Source organism: Crassostrea angulata, chromosome 4 (genome assembly GCF_025612915.1).
Source record: "Crassostrea angulata isolate pt1a10 chromosome 4, ASM2561291v2, whole genome shotgun sequence".
Lineage (NCBI taxonomy): Eukaryota > Metazoa > Mollusca > Bivalvia > Ostreida > Ostreidae > Magallana > Magallana angulata.
In genome coordinates, this window is record NC_069114.1 from 44,861,375 (window position 1) to 44,883,934 (window position 22,560).

Below are 22,560 nucleotides of genomic sequence, written 5' to 3' on the forward strand. Positions count from 1 at the left end.
TCACAATTAATGCACTAACGTCAAAAACGTACTAATCCGCCTGACGTAACTCTTGAATTTTGAACAGATAAATATAACTTTTAAAAGTAAAATGCACTAAATTTGTACGGCAAACAACAGAAAATTAAATTATAAGGTATGAACTCAATACCTACCCAAGTTATACTCGTATGATCTGGTTTGGAGCAATTTACGCTTTTTTATAATCCACTTCGCCAAGGCTCGGGGATAGAAAACACACAACTCGTTGGATAAAAATCATAAACCATCACAAATCATGAGATTCTATATATATTTGTTGATATCAGAAATTTAAAGTCCGATTTGCATTCCAAAATTTAATATTTCTTTGAAGACTTGATGCAAGAATTGAAATGTGTTTTTTGCTAATTCTGGTCTATTATATTGAAAGTGCTAACTGAATGCTTGTATAATGGTTTTATTACAATATGCAACACCATCATTTTTTTTTTTGAATCGTTTAAACATTCAAAGCAAATTGCAAAGAATGCAGTGCTTATCATTGTGTATGTAGAAGACCCTGACAAAATAAAACCATGCAGGCTTAAAATTGGGCATACTTTGTTTTTTTCATGCACATAAAAGTTGCAAACACAATCCTCTACGAGGCTACAATAGTTGCATCACAAGGAGCATTCATAAGTTGATAATAATTTGATATACGTCTTAATGTCTGATATAAAAAAAATCGATTTTCTGATATCAGAAAATACAAATGATTTTCTGATATCAAGAATTTGATTTTTTATATCTAAAATTAACTTTACTTTATGATATCAAAAAATCTATTTCTGATATCAGAAAATCGTTTTTTGACATCAAGAATTCGAATTTCTGATATAAAAATTGGATTTCCAGATTTCAGAAAATACATTTCTTGGTATCAAGAACTACTTTTTCATATTTAATTTTTTTTTTATATTAGTTATTCGAATTGTGGATATCAAATATATATATTTTTTTTGATATCAGAAAATACTTCAAAAATATCATAATGGCGCCTCACACTTTTTTTTTGCATACTCTGAAAAATATGTAGAAACATTCCCTCGAATTACCAATTATTGGCATTTTCCCCCCATAAAAATCAAACAACTACGTATATAACCATTCCATGTTTTATTCAGCATATTTACAGCTTTGTCATAGTTCTCAATTCTGTCTACTGGTGACCCAAAGCGATTCAACACCAAAACTTCTGAAAGAAAGAAAAAATATAAAACACAAATAGTTCTAATATGTAAATCGACTATATTACCTTGATGCACAAATATTTGTCTTCGCCTTTTTCCTAAAGTTCTGCACATCCCGCACCTACAAGAAACAAATGATCTGCGATTCAGAAATACAAGCTCAGCTATAGATGTATAATGTATTTATATGCCCATTGTTCATGTCAGGTAGACAGGTACTAAAAACATCTTTACTTTGAGATGGTTTTAATATATTTGTGTATCTTTCATTAACTTACATACAGAATCAACCATATAACCCACAGTCCAATACATTTTATCATTGACCAATTCAATATTTAATTGTAAAACCTCTGTAAATTATACATTAAATACAAGTAATGAAGAATCATTCTTTAAAGATCATAAGGTGATCAGATATTGTCAGGTGTGATCAAATCTATCATAAATTCCTTCAGACTTCATTGGATGTTAACTCCACCGTCCATATTTGATCACCTCATAATACTCAAAGTACGATTCCTTTTCCCTTTTATAACTTCAAATCATGGTGCTTTTTATTACATTTTTCAATATTTGGTGTAATATTCAATGAAGACACATGTATTTGTACTAATAATCTAAAATGGAAACTCACTGTGTTCTGTCCATTGTTGAACTGGCATTGAACATCATTGTTGTTATCTCACCATACGGTCAAGCTGTAATAAATATGTGAAATAGAGTACCAATCTAATAGTGACATAATCATTCATCAAAAGTTTTAATATGTTAAAACAAAACCTTATAATTTGAAAATTATTTTGAGATCTTTAAGACAAAAAGCTTTAAAAGAGAGAAAATTATTATTTTTAAAAATTATCCAATAGACGAGTTACTAAATATAATTCATCTCCTTCGTTTTGTTTGGTTTCCACCAATTCCTTGCCAGGTGGGCTACAAAGAACTATTTCAGTTTATTATAGATCCATCTCGCTTTTGAGGAAACTTCCTGAGGTTTGGATTATTTAGTTGGCGCAGCAGCTGTTGAGTTTCTGTTGTTGATGGTTTCTAAGAAACAAATTTCTGCGCATATATTGTAATGATTGGTTTTACTTACAATTTTTGTTGGACAGATTTTTTCATCTTTGTTCTCTTTTTGAGGTAATTGGATGTTTCACTCAGTATAATTCATTTCTCGGTTACTTTGATTATCCGTCGAACAGTTTTGGTTATTTTCGCTGTTCGTCGCTGTATGCTGTTGAGCTTAATCATATCCATGAGATATTCATAATTTTATTTTTTTAACGCCATTGCTTAAAAGTTTAAGATTTCAGATACCCAGTAGTAGATTCATTTAAAAAATAAATGGAAATTGCAGTGTACACATATATTTTTCACAAACGTGAAAAAAGATGAATTAAATTTTGTTTTTGAAATTTATTTAAATCTTCTAATTAAAAAAAAAGTTTTCACAAAATATTAATTTTCAAAATACTTTATCTTCCGTGATAGTTGTTGTCCATGCAATCACTTTACAAAGCAATTGAAACATAATGCTCTGTGAACCCATGGTGCCCTGTGAACCAATTGGAAAACTTATCTACATGACTATGTTTTGCTAGGAGTTTCCTCGTTTACTGTAGTAATTGCTTATGGAGAAATCTGTTAATTTCTTGTAAATTGCAAATTTTCTGAGATTATCTTGAGACCAGCTGAACATGACAAGACTGAAGCTTTTGTCTGTTCTGTATGTCATCAATGGAGATAAAAGGTCAGATAAACATAGCAAGAGTTCCAACTTTGATTCATCCATCGAAGAGCTTCCATCGCAGATCAGGATGCAGTAATTCAGAATGATTTCCAAGATTGATGTTTAAAATCAAACTGTATGGTCTGATTTTCTATTTTAAATTTCTTATTGCAAATGAAAACAATTCTAGGTATTTCGTTTATTATTTCTTGTATTATATCTCTATAAACATGACCAGCTTGATAACTGATTTCTTTCATTTACACAAATTATATAATGGTAGGTTAATGTACATGTTTTAAAAGGATTTTACTTTACAAAAAATGCATATTCTCGAGAACAAAAATTTTCAAAAAACATTTAAAACAAAAAAAACAATAATTAAAATTTTTCTATATCTCGAAAAAAAACAACATTTTCTTCCAAAGAAAATGTAATTGAATACAAAATGCTTATCGCCGCATAGATCCGCGGGAGGACATGCCACTAGGTCTGGCTCGCTTCATGGGGGGTCCTCCTCCTCTGGAATCCATGTTTGAAGGGCGTCTCTGCCCAGTGGAATAACCTCCTCTGTCCCTGTCATCCCTGGGAGGGGGTCCGCGAGAGGGTACCCCTCTAGGGGGTGGTCCTCGGGAAGGCGGGCCTCGGTTGGAGGGCGGACCGCCACGAGACTGGCCTCTGTTTGACGATTCGTACATATCGTGTGAAGGACGTCCACTGTCTCTCTGAGAGCCTATATTCCAAACAATTTTTGAGGAAAATATTTCATGAAGCATAAATATTGCACACATGGGTTTTATGCAAATATACTGAAAGCAAATAATGCATTCTGTACTTTCTTGTTAGCTTCTTTAGAAAGTGGACTGTTCAAGTAGTAAGCATATGACAAATGATAAATAATTTATGTTTTAACTTGTATGATAGAGTGGCAACAACTTGGTATCCAAAATATCTAAAAGGATCTGTAGGTATTGGTAGTTAGCATTTTGGTAAAAATGTATGGGATTTCTGTAAAAAATTCTTTTCATTTTTTTTCCTTCAATCTCCATGCTGTTGTAATCCATGTATATTTCAAAGCTGGAAAAAGTTGAATCTCTCAGGACATCCATTTGTATGATTCAAGACATGCTTTCACAAAATGTTCTACACTTAGCTCACAGAATTCTTTCAAATATTTGGACTCTGAACTTATCTTTCCTTAAGCATTTTGCTTCAAGGTACAGTTTAAAGATTGTTCAAACAGAACATTGTTTTATTTAAATGTTTATAATTAATAAACAATTATACTTTCAATTAATCATTTTCTTTTTACTAAAATTTCACAATCTAATGCCAATAAACTCCTATAAACCTGATTATATTCTACAAGGGGGAAAATTGTTAAAGGGTACCTGCAGCCCAGCCGATGTGAAACATATGTTAAAGAGTTTATTTACCAAAATTTAATGCAAAAAACCGCATCGAAATCGGTGCAAAAATAACGGAGTTACGCCTCTTCAAAGTGGCTATTTTTACCTGCTTTGGGAAATCTAATCAAGAGAAAACAGAATTAGGCGATAACGAGGCTTCAGCGGAAGTGAAGTCACGAGGTCAACACGAGGGAAATTTCCTTACAAAGCTATACAAATTAAATTCGATTTTTCAGCCAAAATGATTGATATAGGTCTGATGTTTTGACGTATCTTGTTATTTTAAGTATTGTAGATCTAGAAATTTGTATCCGTTATTATTTTATTACAATCAGATTTCTTTTTAAAGGATTTGAAAATTTGTTATTCTCGTCGCCTTTTTACCGATGAATACCATATCTTAAAACGCTTACATTGGCAAATTTATGTTCATTATTCATTTTTTGATTACATAATATCCTTTCACACATGAGTGATCCGAGATAATGACACAGGTAAACAGGTAAACTAACGAAGCCACTGCTCCAGACACACGTGTATCTGGGGTATGTATACACAAGGTACACGAGTCTGGTGAACAAAGAGAGGGTTTCACACCTCTAGACTGGTAAATTGATTTGTGTATAATTAACTACTCAATTGTTAAAGGATAAAACAGAAAAATAAATTAGACTGTGTAAAATCAAGCATTCGTCAGCTAAAACATGTCCGTCAATCAGTGATTAAAGAATCATGCATGATACTATTAAATAGTAAAACTAATGTTCGAAGTAAATGCATTTATTGTTACTTATCTAATCACTAAAATAATGACCAAATTTACAATTCAGCAATTCAGACCTTTTTTATGTGAATAAGTAATTATTTCAGATACATAATTTCTTATTCAATAAAGTGCAACTTTCTTTCGAGCGCTATGGTCAGCAATTAAACGCTTTATAACTCCGTATAGCTTAAATTGTAATACTGACAAGGAATCATAATGAAATCTAAATAAACTGGAACATTTTGACAAAGGATGTAAATAAATGTAAAATTAAATTCCATTATCGTATTTTTAAAAGAATACGAGACAGACTTAATCATGCAGCCATCTTGGACTTTCGCCTTGATCCGTTTATAATCCCGTGTTTGTTTGTTAAAGAATGCATATTTTGATTGTTATTGGTCCGATGTCAATATTATTGAATAATCGGGCGACATCATTTGTAATTTTATGCCTTATACGAGAAATAGATTGTAAATTTGGTCATTATCCGATGTCAATATTATTGAATAATCGGGCGACATCATTTGTAATTTTATGCCTTATACGAGAAATAGACCCCGAATTACCTTTAACGAAATATCATTATGTATTATCAATATTATTAATCAGTTAATAATGTCACTGAGAAATCAATCGAAAGAATGACAATATTAACAAAATATGTTTCTTATAACAATGATGCTTTGATTAATTGTCATTTTGCTACATATGGTGTGCATTTATATGTAAAATGTGTTACACATTTGACGAAATTCATGAAGCAAACAATTGTCCAAATTCGGCATTTTTGTTCGATAAAATACTGGTTAAACTCAAACGACAGTATAATTAGTCATCCAGGGTTGATAAGGAAATAAAACAACAGAAAAAAATGTTCATATATCGATAAAACAATGCAAGAAAACGAACAGTTTTCATACAATATTTCTGTTTCTCATACAGCGGCGTTGACCCCGTGACGTCACAGTTCATCTCGCGCCAAATCGGCTTGATTCAAAACTCGTTCAGGTGTGAAATCGGGTTTTCCCCAAATATCTCGAAAACTACTTATGCGATCGCTGTAAAATTTTCAGGATGATGTTTTTACACATAGATCTTCATTATATCAAAAATTGACCGGCACTGCAGGTACCCTTTAAAGTGTATCAGTATCACCCATTTATACATATTCCCAAAAAAGGGCAAATTTTAATTTATCAAAATGATCAAATCTTAATTGATTTTAGATAACGGAAACTAAATAATTTGAACTGATTTTGATTATTTGGTTCTTTAACATGTATATACATGTATGTACTTGAATTTACTTCAGATTCACAGATTCCAACTCTAGAATCATTTGCAGTCTTCAGCAGAGATGATCTGATTTCCAATATTCCATTCATTTGTATTTGGTACTTTTAGACTAGTTCCATGCATTTGGTACAGAAGACTTTTGTATCGGTTGTAGCTCAAGCTGTGCTGAATGATATTGCATCTAAGAGCCATTTGATCGGCTTGGGGGATTTATGCTTGACATTGCTGGGATGTTCATAATAAAGGCTTTGAACCAATGCTTACTATTGCATTTCATTTGAAATTCCATTAATTCCAGTGAAGTCTCAAGGCATTCTACAATCCCATTTCTGTCGTGACAACATCGAATATTTTGAGGACTAATGCAATCTCCTGATATATCTGGAACAGCTTGGATTTCAAAAAGTAACTTCAATTGTTTTAATAAGAAATTGCAGGTTCTTCCAGGGTTTTCAGAGATTCCTTTTAAATTGCATTCCTCTAGGCAAAGTTTCAAGCATTTTCCCCAAATTATTTCCATTTCTAAATGACAAGAAGGTATTTCCAGTTGGTTGGTTTATTTTGTACACTTCACTTAAATCTACACTACTCTGAATTTCATTCAAGATTTGATAAAAATTTGGAAAGAGACCCCCCCCCCCCCTTATTATATCATATATTAAAAATAAAATCACAAAATTACATGGATTTTTGAGCTAAAATATATGGATGTCCAAATAAAAAAAAAATATTCCCAAGATATTTAAAGATAAAGTTAAAACAAATTGGTATGCATTAGCCAAAACATTTATTGAACATAAAAATTTAAAAATGTAATTATCTTGTTTTGATATTTTTCTTAAAAAAAAAATAAAAAAAAATAAAGATAACAGCACTGCTGAAACGTCATACTATTGTTCCCAATATCCGGTCATCTCCTGCTGAATTAATTGACAAAGCTTCTTCCACTTCCGCATTTTTCTGGATTTAGATGTACATGTTTCCATGTATTTGGTAAGGTTGTTAGACATTATTGGATTCCTGTATGTGCAGAGGTTTGTAGCACTGATGGGAATTTAACTAAGGAAGCATTTGACAAATCCACGTTTTTGATGACAAATTTTCAATGTTCTAAATGATGACTCTGTTCTCCATTTCTATCCAAATTTCTAGCTGCACCTCCAAGATTTTATTCTATTTCTCTCCTATTCCAGGCACTTATCTTCCTTTTATTGTGAACATACAAGAACCCACATACCATACACAACATTTAGAGAGAATATGTAGGTGTCAAGCACTTACCCATGCTGCTGAAACCTCGGCTTGGTGGACCACGGCTGAGGGGTCCTCCTCTCCCAGAATCTATCAACAAACAATTCAGAATACACCAAACCGCTCAAAAACCATGTACCACAGTGCAACAGAATTACATACAAATAATTAAACATACAACATTTCAATTTTTTATCATGACAAAATTTATAATGTACATCCAACATTGAGTCAAACCTTTTTTTCAATCCATGTTCAAACATTTATATTCAGAAGTTTTATGTATTTGCTTATGTATTTGTTTATGAATTAATAATTTATAAATATAAAAGTGACAGATGGAAAAGACACAATTATGAGGTCAGGTCAATCCATTTGGTTCTTATGAAGATACATAGCTTATTTAATCCTTGCTTCTCAATTAAGAGATTCACATGCTGTCATATGTTACAGTTTAACCCGGTTAGATGGACAGTAGAGGCCCTCTCTAGCTCACCTCTGTATGAATCGTCCAATGGCTGGCCTCTGTCAAAGTCCCCACCCCCTCTGGACAGCCCTCCTCTTGAAGATCCTCCACGACTGCTGAATTCTCTGTTAAACAAAACAAGTTCATGAACATGATGGAATACAGAAACTGTGAATCAAAAGCTCATGAACAAAACCTGTACAGTAAAACTCGTTTAGTACGAACACGGATATAGCGAATTATCGGATATAGCGAAGTTTTTTAGAGTCCCCGGTAAAATTCTTAACAAATCTTTACAAAATTTTACGTTTATAACGAATTCGGATATAACCAATTTACGGATATAGCTAACTGATTTTGAATCCCATAGAGGTGAATAATAACGAAATATAACACCTTTATAACGAATTTTTTTACAGTTTAAAAAAGTTTGCACTTCCAGTTAACAAAATAGTTTGAATATATTTTCGCATGCTTTTTTCAATTTACAATCCCACTAGTAAAGTTATCAAAGTAATGAATTTCTATTTTAAGCCTAAACTAGCAAAAATTATAGTCTGGTGAAAGAAAACATGTATATAGTGAATTCGCTATAAATATTATTACGGATTCGTTATACGGATATAACGAATTACGGATATAACGAAGTAATTCCATTGGTCCCTAAAACTTCGCTATAACCGAGTTTTACTGTACAAATATAACCCAAAAAGTTAATCTTGGTAAGATCATAGCTTAAAGTATTCCCTGTGAGACTCTTTTGCTTGAATAGAAAGGATTGCTTGTTTCATAAGTGTACCATTTAATTAATCTATTTTAGTACCTTGATGTCATGTAATCTCTAGATGATGGAAGATCTCTGTCTCTTCCTCCAACATAGACCTCTCTACTGCCCATACCCTGGTCACGTGACCCCGCATACATGGAGGAACCACCTCTAGACATGCTCCCTCCAAAGTCTCGAGTGTTTTGTGGAGACCCGTAATCTCTGTGGCAATGCATTAAAAAATTAACACTTATTCATAATTCCAAACAAAGTTTTTAGTTCGAACTGACAATTTTGTTATTATACTAAAAGTCTAAATCAGTTTAAGTATCAACTCTACTCATAGAAAACCATTACACTTTTCAATAATTGAAGATAAATGATTTATCTACCTTGTTGACATCCTATCTCTTGATGTGGGTCCTCTTTCAATGATCATGTCTCTGGAGGAATGAAAATCCCTGGGAGGAGGGGAGAAATCTCGTGGTGGAGGGTCATAGCGGGAGGATTGGAAGTCTCTGGCTGACCCCCTGCTCATCCTGTCCGGAGCACTTCCTCTACCGAAGTCTCTAGAACTGGGGGAGTAGTCTCTTCCACGAGACATGGGTGGATCCCGAGATCTGGGTGGTGCACCACGATCCATTCCACCGTAACGATCCCCTCCAAAATCTGTTGAAATTTCAATATTACGAATATGAGTTTCATTTATCGTTGCAGATTCTTTCATCAGTCTTGGTAAGTTAAATGATCATCACAAAGGCGAATTGCCAAATATTTAATGAAGGTAAGCAGCCTTATATTGTAAACATTTAGGCTATGAGCCTCTTTTGACAAAGAATTCAGCAAATCTAAAAGACAATTTTTCCTCGGTTGTAGGCAATTTGCCTCTCTTTCATACTTATAATGAATATAATTCAGTAAAGCTCATAAACTTTTATTCTGTTTTAGGCAATTTGCCTCTCTTTCTACAACTATTTAATAAAATAGGCATTTTGCCTCTTTATTCTAATTTCAATAGCAATTTGCACATTACCTTGGTCACATGGGCCAGGATTTGGTGCATTTAAAGACATCCCATCATTGTCACCCATATTTAAATCTCTAGGTGGGGAAACAGTAGCAGGATGGGGATAATAATTCGGATTATCAACATTTAAATCCAATTGCTCAATGTCTTTATCACAGGCTTCTTGACTTTCAGACCAATTTTTGTCTTTTAAAGTTTTACTACTAATAACTTTTGCTAAAACATTTTTCTGTGATTCAATGAGACTTTGGTTAATTGTACTTGATTTGGGTTCTTTTGGTAAAGTAATGTTCATGGAATTATCTTCTAATTTATTTTTATCTTCCTTATCATTTTTGGCATTGTCTCCTTGGTTTGGATCCACTGAGGATGTCCCTTGAGATAGATTCTTCCAGAAATCCTCTATTGCCTGTTGCCATGGGTTTTCCTTATCATTGGATCTAGAAATGCCATCATCAATTTCTTCCTCTTGGTTTTCATTTTCTTCCTCGTGGTTTTCAATAACTTCTGTTGCAATTTTGGTAATCTTAACTTCAGTTGTAATTTTGGTACTTGTGACTTCAGTTGTAACTTTGGTACTTGCAGCATCAGTATCTTTCTTGGCTTGTGCTTCAATCCCTAAGGTATTTTGATTGATTTTTATTTGGATTTTGTTCTTGTTCTTTGCCACACCTTTAAAATACTGTACTGGTGGTTTGATAAGCTTGCTCAATTTTGCACTAGATGCTTGTTGTTTTGGTTTTTGTGGTATTTGTGTTGAGGTCTGTTTTATAGCTGTTTTGAGGGGGACCTCTGTTGACTCTTGGTGTCCATAAGACTGAGTTCCATAAGCTATTTGACTGAGACGATTCAGAATTTGTTTTGGATGTTCAGATGACTGTACATCAGCTTTAGATTGGCTTTCAGTTTTTTGACTTTGGAGGCTATTTGGATATGTCTGACCTGCAGTCTGTTGAGCTGAAGATTGTGTAGGTAGATTCGAATAGTGCTGATAAGGAGACGACATTGTTTGACTTGCAAATGGCTGCATTTGATTTACAGAGGACTGAGTAAAACTTGCTGAAGGCTGAATCTGGCTTGCATTGGTTGAAGCAAAACTTGCCCCGTGGCATTTTCCAAAACTTGAAGCCTGTGCTGATTGATTCCAATAATCTGACATGGCTTGAGCCCATGGGTTTGGAGTTGTTTCACTGGAACTTTGATTGAATGCTTTAGAGTTATCAGTGTTGGTTGTTGTGGAGGCATAACTAGCCGTAGCATAACCTTGATAAATTCCAGAGGTTACCGCCTGGTTCTGCTTATTAACATTGGTTGACCAGCCCGGTGGAGGTATTTGTAAGTTAAATTTAGCATTGCCTTGAGAATAGCCTTGTGTTTGTGGATACCCTACAGGTTGCACAAAGTTGCTATTTGGAACCTTAGAGAATGAAGCACTAGGTAATTGAGGATTTGGGGCTTTATCTCCTCCACCATATCCCTGACTAAAACCTTCATCTTGATCTTCTGACCAGTTTGATTGTGTAACATGTGTCTTTTGAAAGGATTCATAGACAGTTTTGCTCTGTTTAGATAAAAGATTAACAAACTTTGACTTTTGCTGAAATACTTCAGGGTCTCTTGTTACAGAGACAGTTTCTGACGCATCATTTAACTTCATCGATGCTGCCCCTGATAAATTCCCCGGGTATATAACAGGAGGTGTATATTTTTTCCCACCATGGTGTGTTTCTGGTCTCGGTGCCGCTTTTCTTTTCTCTATTTCTTCAGGTGTCAATCCTTTCTTCAGCATTCTCATATTAAATTCAGCTTCCCTTTTCTCACCTGTTGGATCCTCATACTGAATTTTTGCTTTTCTTACTTTCATTCTAACATGATTACGAAACTTTCTATATTCTGCTACCAAAGATGGACATTTATTTGCCCATTCTTGCATTTCGTCTTTTTGCCTGACAAGAACTAATAATTCAGGAGTGATCCAAGGCTTTTCTTCATCTAACATTTGCCTATGCTCAAACTCATCGATCAGATCTGGAAAGAAATCCTTTTACATGAGCCTAAAAGCTCTCACTTGAAAAATAAATACAAACTCATTCACTATCAAGAATTACAAAAGTCAGGGGTCAGGATTCTTAACACACTGTCTGTTGGTAAGTCAGCACACTGGAAATTAATTTTCTAACCCTTAGAAAATTATCTATTCAACCTACCCCTTCCTTTCCAAAGTTGTATCACCCCTCACCCATATATAAATAGTTGTGTTTAAAACTTTTTATCCAAAAGTAGTTAGTAGAACATGTGAGCATAAACATTTATGACCTGATATACCACATTCTTTTTTAATAGTATGATATTGTACCCAGGGCTCAAAGTAGACTTTTGAATAAAGTCGCTAAATGGCAACCTACTTTGAAATTAACTCACCATTTTCAAATTCAGGTTACCAGTAGTAAAACTTTGTGTAGCATTAAGATATCTGCATATTTTCTCTCATTTACTATACTGTAGAAAATAATAAAAGAAATGTATTGTTGAAAAGGTTTTTATTTATTGCACTTTTCACGTCTGGCAAAGTAAAATTAATTTCCATCAAATCAAAAATGACACATCATCAAAAATGACACATCATACTCATTATCATAATATTTTCTGGCACTAGAAGTTTTCTTAAATTACATTGATTTTTGGGAGACAAGTTTACTAATCTCCAAAATTGATTGTTTTGAGTGGATACATAAAAGGAATATCTGGTACGAAGTTCTTTCACATTGCCATAACAAAGTAAGTTTACCTTCACGTTGTGTTAGAGTGTCTTGTTATGTTAAAGTGTCACAAACATTACTAAGGCGAGAGAAATTTAATTTTTAGTTTTACAGATCCGCCGACCCAATTTTTTCGATTTTGTAAAAAAAAAAAAAAAAAAAAAAAAAAATGAAAAAAAATTTGTATCTTCGGAAATTTTTCCGGAATTTTGAAGTTTGACAGATCTTGGTTTTAAAATTACTTTATTTTATTTGAAATCTGCAAAACGTTTGACAAAGGGAGCTTTTAAGTTCAAGTGTAAGCGTCTCTATAACATGGAGTATTTAAGATGGAGGTCAGCCATGCATGGTTTGGCTTAAAAGTTTTTATGAAAAGCAAAGAAAATGTTATCCTGAACAAGTTTAGTAAGGTTAATACCAATGATCTTGAAACAAACACAAAGTACACAGTGGATAGTGGACAAATTAAACTTAATAAGTTCAAGCAAATAATGTGTAATTTTGATTAATAAAAGTTTGCCCACTGGTTTTTTTTGTTCCCTCCTCCGACCCAAATTGTTTACAACAAAATCCGTAAAACTAAAAATTAAATTTCTCTCGCCTAAACAAATTTGTCTCATGCAGTTTTGCATTGGAGGACTTCTCTTCTTGGTATATATTAATATTGGATTGAAACATGCCATCTTGTTTAAAGGGACTTGGACACGATTTGACTTAAAATTTTCAAATTATATTTTTCCATTTTCAATGTTTATACTGATAAATATAAAACTTTATAATGCTATGCCAAAATTTGAAAGTCAAATATCAAGTTATAATTAAGCAATAATAATTCTTTGTTTTGTAAACAAAGCTCGAATATTGTCATTTTTTACATGTGTTGTATTGGTGTGTTTCAATCAAATGTATCTTTCTTTTGTTGATAATAGTATTTATGAATATATTGAATTAGTTTAAATTGATTTTTACATGTCATTTTGCCTAAGAAATGGTAATTCTCTACATTACATTTTTCGTAAACAACTCTAAGACTTGAGCTTTGTTTACATAACAATCAATTCTTACCTCTGTATCTCACTTGTAACTTGATTTTATTATTCAATATTTTGGTAAATCATTTAAAATGCACCAGTAAACCATTTTATACATAAAACATAAAAATAAAATTTTTGATCTCAAATGCTGTCCAAGTCCCCTTAAATAGTCAGCCATTTTGTTATTTTGTAAGATTTATGAACCAAATGTAAAATATATTTTGTCACCAAATGGCGACTGGCTTTTAATTTAAGTTGCAAAACCTGTATTTAAGTTGCATATGCGACCTATTTAGTTGCAACTTCGAGCCCTGGTACCTGTTGCCTTATGTTCAGAAATGCATGAAGAGGATTATGGTATGTATGAACAGGGTTGGAAATTCACTAAAAATAGCAGCCAGCCACAGGGCTGGCTACTTTTAAAAGTTACCAGCCCTGCCGAAAATCTGCCAGCCCTGATAAAAACGTTCACTTTTATGAATGAACTACACACACAGCGTAATATGTAAATCGTCACCTTTTACACAGTATTTGAAACTACATCTAAGCATAACCCAAAGAATGCTTATTATTAAGGTTTACATGCGTACAAAATAAAACTATTCATCTACTTGTTTATAGTTACAAACTTTTTTTTGGTAGGCAGCTAACAATGTCATTATCATGAACTTTCACAACAATTTCGACAATAAATAGATCCAAAACATTGAAAGGTAATAAAAAACAACAGTTTTTGTTTAAGGGATTTTCCGCCGATGACCGGGGCTGTATTTTTTTATGTGATGAAAAACAACATGTAAAATGCCCGAGTTTCCCACTTTTGTAAAAATACGAGGTCACTTGATTTTTTATGCCCACTGTTTCGACAGGGGATGGAAATGCTCGTACTTTAATTTAAAACATGTGTAGTTTTGTTGTAAACAAACTTTCATGCCTTTGTCAGTTTGTGGATGGCTCTGTGTTTGTTATTAAATTGTTTTTGTTTTAAAAGTTGTAACGAGGGGTTTCCAAAGAAGTTTGTTTAAAATCAATCACCCACATCTAAATTTGCGTAATTTTGCTAAGAATAAATAGTAAAATTAATAGTGGTCACCCCGACATGGTTTACAATACAGCTTCCCATGTGTTTCGCCACTTGTCAGCCATTCAAATTCTACTTTCCATCCCGGAACTATTGGTCGGCGTGTTTTGTTTTTGTCGTAGACTGGTTTTTTTTTTCTCGTATATACACATCCTGCGTCAATCAAGTAACGCTTTTTGGGAGTGACAACCTCAGAAACTTGCGCATCATCTAACAAGTTGCTTCACTTTGTAATATTGCCGAACAAAATTGTATTGCGAACGCTGGTTGGCTATAACAATCATTCAGACCAATGCGCGAATAGATTACAATTTCTAGATTTTACCTAATTCTCAACGATACCTAACAACCTGACGGCGTCTGTACTTTTTGTGAATAAGGTAATTAACTGTCGGTTTAAAAATAGAAACTGGATATTAAAAATAGCCCGACCGTCGGGCTGTCTTTTAAAGTTTTGCCCCCGCCCGCCTTAAAAACAGGCCGCCTCGGGCGGTCGGGCGGGCTATTATTTCCAACCCTGGTATGAAAGTGATGATATTGTACTTACTGAATGATCAAAAAGTCATGAATGTTCTACCATCAGACAACTTTAATTGTTGTAGATGTATGAAAAAAGTCATCATAAAGGAGTCACATACTACTTAGAATTTAGTATTTATCTGCATCAGAGTCAAAGGAGTCGGAAATCATCCCAAAAAAAAAAAAGAAGAAAAAAAAAGAAAGGAAATTTTTTCACTGTCAAATGGCCACCTGGTTTAGTTTCATATATGTATCATTAGACATGAAGCCTACCAAAAGTTTCTTAAGACTAGCAGACGTAATGCACATTTCATAAGACAATTTTTTCTCTCCTGGTTTTAGCAACAGGGAATGGATTGGTACAGAGTCAATTCAACTCCATTTTTACACAAGACAAAGGCAGTCTAACACTGATGAAAAAAGGATAACTATGGAATCATTAGAATTCATGGTGGCTCAATTTTTGTGGTATTCATGGGTAGCCCTCCCCCAAGAATTTACATCCTCGATGAAAATAAATCAAGGAAGAGTTATCTTTCTTACTGAAACTGAAAACTGATGCATTCACAAAGTTACATCCCCACTATCAAGCAAAAACCCACACCCACAAATTTAAATAATTCTACAGTATACTATATGACCCCGTCAATCCAAGCAAGAGTTACCTCATAGAGCATTTATTTACACAAGTGCAACCTATAAATCAATAATTTAGTCTACTGTACAAGTCGGCAGTCTGTCATTTGTCAGCATCTGTGAGCTAAAAAGTGGAACAAGTGTGAGAGATACTTTGAATAGATAACATACCGCGCCTTTGTGGACCATCAAAACCATCTCTCCCTCCTCTGTCTGACCTGCTAAAATCCCTGTCTGGTCTTCCCCTATCTGGTCTCTGTCGTATTGGTGATCTACTGTAAAATAAGGTAAAATTCAAAACCTTTCATTGCCTATCTTCATCAAGTTCTGATTCTTAAATAGTTTATATCATATATTCAGAAAATTTTATGGGCATAATTTTTTTCTCAAGTTAATTGATTTAAGAATTACACTGTTTAAAACAAATTTACTTGAACATTCAAATGTATATATTTTGGTGTTGGATCTAGAGTGTATATTGGTATATGTGACAAAATTTAGCTCAAAACTAATATTTCTGCTTCTGCAGTATAAGCGATACTGGAATATTGCTTTCATTTTTTAATATTTATTTTCTCTTGTATCATACAACAACACTTTCATTCTTAAAGTGGAATATTTCCTATTTGATGAAAGACTAAAATTCCAACCTTCTGTCCATGTGTCCATCACCCATTCTCCCTCTGGGTCCTCCTCGACTTCCCCCTCCTCCTCTCCCACCCCCTCTACTTCCACGAGGTGCCCCTCTAAATCCACCTCCCCTAGGTGGGGGCCTTAGGTTCTGTGTTTCATGTCGGGGTTTAACAGCTTGTTCAACATAAATCTGTCTGCCATGTATTTCCTGTGGAGATTTTAAAAATTGTAATGATTACTAATCAGAGGCAAGGATAAACTGCATTTAAATGTTTCAGAAAATGATTAGAGAACAGCTGCTGATATTTAACTTAGCAGAATTTTTTACACTATTGAAAAATATGCTTATTCTCAGCAGCACTGGCTGGGAAATACGCTGCTGGGAATAACAAATGGTAATATTCATACCAGCATTTCCCATCATGGAAGTTTTAAATTGAGACAAAGGAGATCAACTTCCAGATAGCTGGAAATGTTATTTGTCTAGTCCATATGTATACTAACCTTTTTATCCATTTCTTTAATGGCATCTTCGGCATCATATGGGTTTTCAAATGTTATAAATGCATATCCTCGTGTTTGTTGTGTATTTTTATCTCGCTTTACTATGACTGTAAAAAAAATATGAAACATGATTTAACCTATGATTAAATATAAGTACACTTCTCTAGCTAGAGATTTAGCTTAGCTGGAAAATCTGCCTGATCTCTGTCACTTTTTAGTTTTTTTAATAAGAGGGATAATGCGACCTGCAGCATGCGAGACATGCACACATTACAATTTAAAATGTTTCAAGTTAAGATGAAGCAGAAATTTAAAATATAAATTAATAAGGACTCTCTTGAGATTCAGTGAATGTGTACGTCCAAATATATAGCCAAACCAATAAAAAATTCCCTTGAGAAGAGCAGGTAAGTTTTGTTTTCACCTGAATTAAAAATTAACCGAAATATTGTATTTACCTTCTGTGAGTCTTCCATAATGACTGAAATACTTTTCTAGTACAGCTTCGTCAATGTCGCTTGCCAGTCCCCCAACAAACACTTTACCAGGTCGATCTGCCTCGGCTGCAGGCATCTGTGTCCAAATAAAACAATCAACACTTACGTTTTCAACTGTTCGGGGTTTCTCATGTGCATGCTTTAAAAGAATCTCGTAAAAATAATGATAAAGTCACTACATACAAGAAATCAATTGGATTTACTTAAAATATGTTTTAATGGTAAACGTGAAACGAAAGTTGGAAATCCTTAAAAAAAAATATTCGCTTCCACCCAACCAGTTGCTTTGTAATGTAAAATTACAAATTAAAAATAAACATATCCTTTATATTCATTATGCAAATTGCACATATTCAATGATATTTCATTTTCTGACAAATTTACAAGTTTCAAGAAACCTTACCTTTTTCGTTAAAAAATATGGCGTCTACAAAAATTAGTGCGCATGCGTTTGATTAATTATCATTTCGTACAAGTACCTATTCGTGTTTCAGTAAATCAGCATAATGAGAACAAAAATACTACAACGTTTATCACCTATTTCTTTTTAATACGAGGTTTATGTCGTTAAGCCTATAGGCGGCATATTATAAAACAAGAGACCAATATGGGCCTGAACCCGAATATCATATAGGTTGCACGCCATTATTAAATTATAATTACTATACATATTCTTACCAAAATTGCGCAACTTTAGACACGGGTAGCGAGTTTAAAACAAACTTCTGGGAATTATTTTGCCTCAGCCAGGGTTTGACGTGAACCTTCGTAAAAATAGTGTTGTAAGACCTATATAGCCATGGCATACACAAACTTCAAGTGTCAAGGAGTCTCATATATTATTCATTTGTAATTAAGTTTCATTCTGGAGTGTAGAAAATTATAATAATGTAAAGACGACCACCTCTCTGTTTGAAATTTTTCAAAATGGACTATATGAAACCTATAAGAAGAATGTGGGGGGGGGGGGGGGATAAACCGATGCATAAAACCACTTTTAAAAGTCCATTTGAAAAACCCACGATTTAGTTTTTCCAAATAAATTTCACAATTAAGGTAGAAGACTTCATGGAAATGTATTTAGTTTTTAACAAATATGTAAAGGAATAGAGATTAAGATTTTCAAGGATTTAATACATTTTTACTATATGGAGCCTGAATCCCTAATCCGCCAGACCAGGGGCCATCAATTTCACAACTTTTATAGAGGGCTTCATGGATATCATAACGTACATGCATTCAGTTTTTTCCTCACATGTGTGGGAGTAGAGAAGAAGATTTTTTGGACATTTTTGTTTGGGTTTTTGTTTGTTTTTGTTTTGTTTTGTTTTGTTTTGTTTTGTTTTTTGTTTTTTTTTAGCATATCTGACCCACATGTAGCGTCCCGGGTGGTAGAGCCATGAATTTCAAAATTTCGATTTCTCTTCGCAGCACTGTTAAGGCTTGCTATGATTTAAACGTTCATAAAACGATGCATCTATTATTACAAAATATTTATGTAAAGTTATTTTATTATGATATAAATGTGATATTAAATGAAACAGTATCCCCTCTTACTCGTACGATTATTCGTATAATAAAACGCATGATCGGACGAGTTCCGTTCGTCCTATCGCATTGGCGCACGTTCAATCGTCCAATCATCCGGTCTTTCGTGCGATCCTATCGCATTATCTTACAACACTCGCTTTCAATGTACAACAGTCGCAATTCTAAAGACGCAAGATATATTGCAAGATTCAAAATGAATGCAATTACATCGCACAAAGGTCGCTCTGAATCGTACGGAAGCCCGTTGGTGCCATGTAGGAAAATTATTTTATCTGGCGGCCGCCAGATAATTATATGGCGGCCGCCACTTATTATCTGGCGGCCGCCACATAATTTTCTGGCGGCCGCCATATGATTTTCTGGCGGCCGCCATATAATTTTCTGGCGGCCGCCAGATAATTATTTGGCGGCCGCCACATAATTTTCTGGCGGCCGCCAGATAATTATTTGGCGGCCGCCAGATAATTATCTGGCTTCCTGATGCGCGCGCATTTTTTAATGGGAGCTTTTTAGGGAGTTGTGGATACACTGTAATTTATTAGTTTTATTAATTATTTATGAAACTTGACATTAAATATCAATTGCAGAGCTTGGGATTTTGAAAGACTGGTTGAGTTGAATGTATAGAAGACTTTGTTGTTACAATCTAGAATGAATTCTATATTACTTTGTGCCTTGTATTATACATGTATGTTGTAAAACATGGTATTTTAGAACACCCGTTCAGGAAATCTTAACATTAAAAAACCTTAACTTGAGAGGAATTTTATGTAAACATGTATAAGTAAGGGAACGCACTGCCTTCTATATGTTTTAATTTTGGTATAAGAATTTACCAACGCAGATTAAAGTCAGCTTTATTGACCACGACAGCTAGTACAGGCAATATTATCACGAGAGCAGATCCATCTATGACTTTATAAGGATAAACTAGGATAATTGTGTACTAGCATCCGTGGCTATAAAAATGAAACTATTTAATTGACTGTGGTGTTAAACTCTTATTCCAAATCACATGAAAGGCAGTACAATAAAAAGACCGTGATCGGCCACAGTCTCTCTGGGTAAATCAAAGTACTGAGAGTACTGAAAGGCGGGGTCTTGAAAGTTTGAATTTGTAATTGTTCACGTTTTCCTCCATTATGTTCCAAAAATTATGAGTTTGAATTAGTTGTTTCAATCTATATGTAGTATGTTAAAGTTCGGCTTTTTGAATTGCCTGATACTTTGTAATAATTGTGCTAAATCCCGACCGGGACTGTTCTTCATAATTGTAGAAAATTGACACAACGGTATAGTATTATGTAAAATAAGACCCCAAGAAAAATTTAAAAAAAAAAACTACAAATAACCGGGAAAATCAAAACAACTATATTTAGGTATATAATTTAAATCGTTATATTTAATTATTTTGTGATCAAAGGTGAAAATCTATAAGTCGGACGGTATCTGTTACACAAGGTTTATGGAAACTCCGAAAACTCTCAAACTGTTGAATTACCGAACAAAGTTAACATTTGTATACCGATAACAAACACAGGCATCTAACGTTAGAAATATTTCTTTTTTACAATAAATTTATTCCAAGTACTGTAACAATAAAAAAATTTATCGCAGTAGCCATTTTGATTTTTTAGACCTTCTTACCTGTCATGATTTTTTTTTTTGCAACGATTCATATAAAATTAATAGGTAAAAAATAAATTCGTTCGCCACTTACTACTTTTTGTGTAAACTCGTGCATCATTTACACGAATCACGATACAACCGTTTCTGAAATTTCATTAAAAATCATACTCCAAATTCAGTCATCTGCTTTTCAAATCGATAAAACAAGAAAATGGAGACCAAAAGTGAATGAATCACGTCATATTTTGAGGTAGACCTTTCCTGATTGGCTGTTATATATGATAACTGTAGATTGTTAATTTTAGCTATTATTTCAGATTTATTTAATTTTAAAATTTTTGAAAATATGCAAAGTTAACGCTTTTAACAGTAAAATTAACAGATGTAGGACATTGTCATTTCAGGGATCTTTGTCCTTTAAATACACCCTCGTTTATTAAACGCACAATTTAATGCGTGTCTTGGAAAAATGAATTTAATTTCGAAAGCGATTTAATTTCAAATTTTTTGAGGAGCTACAATAAAGGATTTGTAAATTAGATTTTAAAACTATGATAAAAACTTACTTTTTATCTTTTTAAAATTGAAATAAATCCTATTCATTTACATGTACTACCACACAATAAATTAAAAATTTAAAACATAACAACCATGCGTTATCTCTGAATTCATAGGTCTAATATTGGTGCGAGATATTTATCAATGGGAGAAAGATCAGCTGAGTTTCTGATGAGAGGCATTAAGATATTGATGAAGAATTCTTTTAAATCATGAATATGACTGGTTTTCTCCGTTATAAAGTATTGAAAATGTCTCATAACATTAAAACAAATTACATGATTGTATATTCCAACTAAGCCGGACAACATGAAGATTAACATTTAACTTGGTTCTTCAATCGATAAGATTGTATATATCAATTAATCTATTGGTCACCCAAAATGTATAATCTATTATAGATTTTGCTTACAATGTATTGTTCAAAATCTAAATTCAGTTTAATTAACTAAAGAGTCAATGAACGAGAAGGAAAATTCAGACTTGTTTTTATTTTCTATGTACAAATTGTTTTTCAGAGATGAACAACAGTCATAACGCGTGTTAACTGGATACCAATGAAACACCTATTTAATATGTAGGACATCTGTGTATTTTAACCTCGGCTCGCGCATGAAGTTCGGTTATGGTGGCATATTTCTGCCCCTTGTGTGCAAGTTATTTTTCTATCAAATATGTCGACATGCAAGATAAATATGTTGACATACAAGATAGTTATGTCAACAGGCAACATAACTATGTTGACATGCAAGAAATTGCAATCTTCAGATATGAATTATACAAAATCTCAAAAAATCGCCCACCTGTGACATCCAAGATACTAGATGCTATCTTTCTATGTCGACATGTTTAACTTATTTATGTTAACATGCAAGATAAATATGCTGAAATGCAACTAATTTATGTCAACATGCAACTTATTTATGTCGATATGCAAGTTATTTATGTCAACATGCGAGATAAATATGTCAACATGCAACTGAGTTATGTTTACATGCGAGATAAAAATGTTGACATGCAACTTATAAGTTGCATGTCAACATAATCAAGTTGCATGTTGACATAAATATGTTGCATGTCAACATATTTATCTTGCATGTTAACATAACTAAATTGCAAGTCGCATGTCGACATAAAGAAGTTGCATATTAACATAAATAAGTTGCATGTTGACATCAATAGGTAGCGTATCTAGCATCTTGGACGTCACATGTTGGCGATATTTGAGA

The 22,560-nt window shown here is 33.4% G+C and overlaps 1 protein-coding gene across 3 annotated transcripts; it reads right to left on the reverse strand.

The window, feature by feature from the left end:
• Positions 1 to 1,125: 1,125 nt before the first annotated feature.
• LOC128179837 (RNA-binding motif protein, X chromosome-like) lies at positions 1,126 to 18,075 on the reverse strand. 3 transcript variants are annotated; one of them, XR_008243146.1, is made up of 12 exons: positions 17,997 to 18,075; positions 17,555 to 17,669; positions 17,097 to 17,203; positions 16,610 to 16,800; positions 16,131 to 16,234; positions 9,937 to 11,958; positions 9,296 to 9,572; positions 8,961 to 9,125; positions 8,168 to 8,262; positions 7,702 to 7,761; positions 1,852 to 1,915; positions 1,126 to 1,335 (listed from the first exon to the last, which is right to left on the reverse strand). XR_008243146.1 is itself a non-coding variant. In XM_052847489.1 (11 exons), the coding sequence occupies exons 2-11, from the start codon at positions 17,667 to 17,669 to the stop codon at positions 3,399 to 3,401; spliced, it is 3,417 nt and encodes a 1,138-aa protein (XP_052703449.1). In that variant the 5' UTR covers positions 17,997 to 18,075; the 3' UTR covers positions 3,334 to 3,398. The 3 variants fall into 3 exon arrangements, 2 of the variants coding, with proteins under 2 accessions (XP_052703449.1, XP_052703450.1); XM_052847489.1 differs by lacking the exons at positions 1,126 to 1,335; positions 1,852 to 1,915 and adding an exon at positions 3,334 to 3,679; XM_052847490.1 differs by lacking the exons at positions 1,126 to 1,335; positions 1,852 to 1,915; positions 9,937 to 11,958 and adding an exon at positions 3,334 to 3,679 and having other exon boundaries at positions 17,997 to 18,071.
• Between the last annotated feature and the right edge of the window lie 4,485 nt (positions 18,076 to 22,560).

Coding starts and splice junctions, on each gene's coding strand:
- LOC128179837 (XM_052847489.1), bottom strand. CDS start 17,669: ATGCCTGCAGCCGAGGCAGATCGACCTGGTAAAGTGTTTGTTGGGGGA. Junction 7,762..8,167: donor ATTGGACGATTCATACAGAG/GTGAGCTAGAGA, acceptor GTTTGTTGATAG/ATTCTGGGAGAGGAGGACCC. Junction 3,680..7,701: donor CCGAGGTTTCAGCAGCATGG/GTAAGTGCTTGA, acceptor TTTGGAATATAG/GCTCTCAGAGAGACAGTGGA.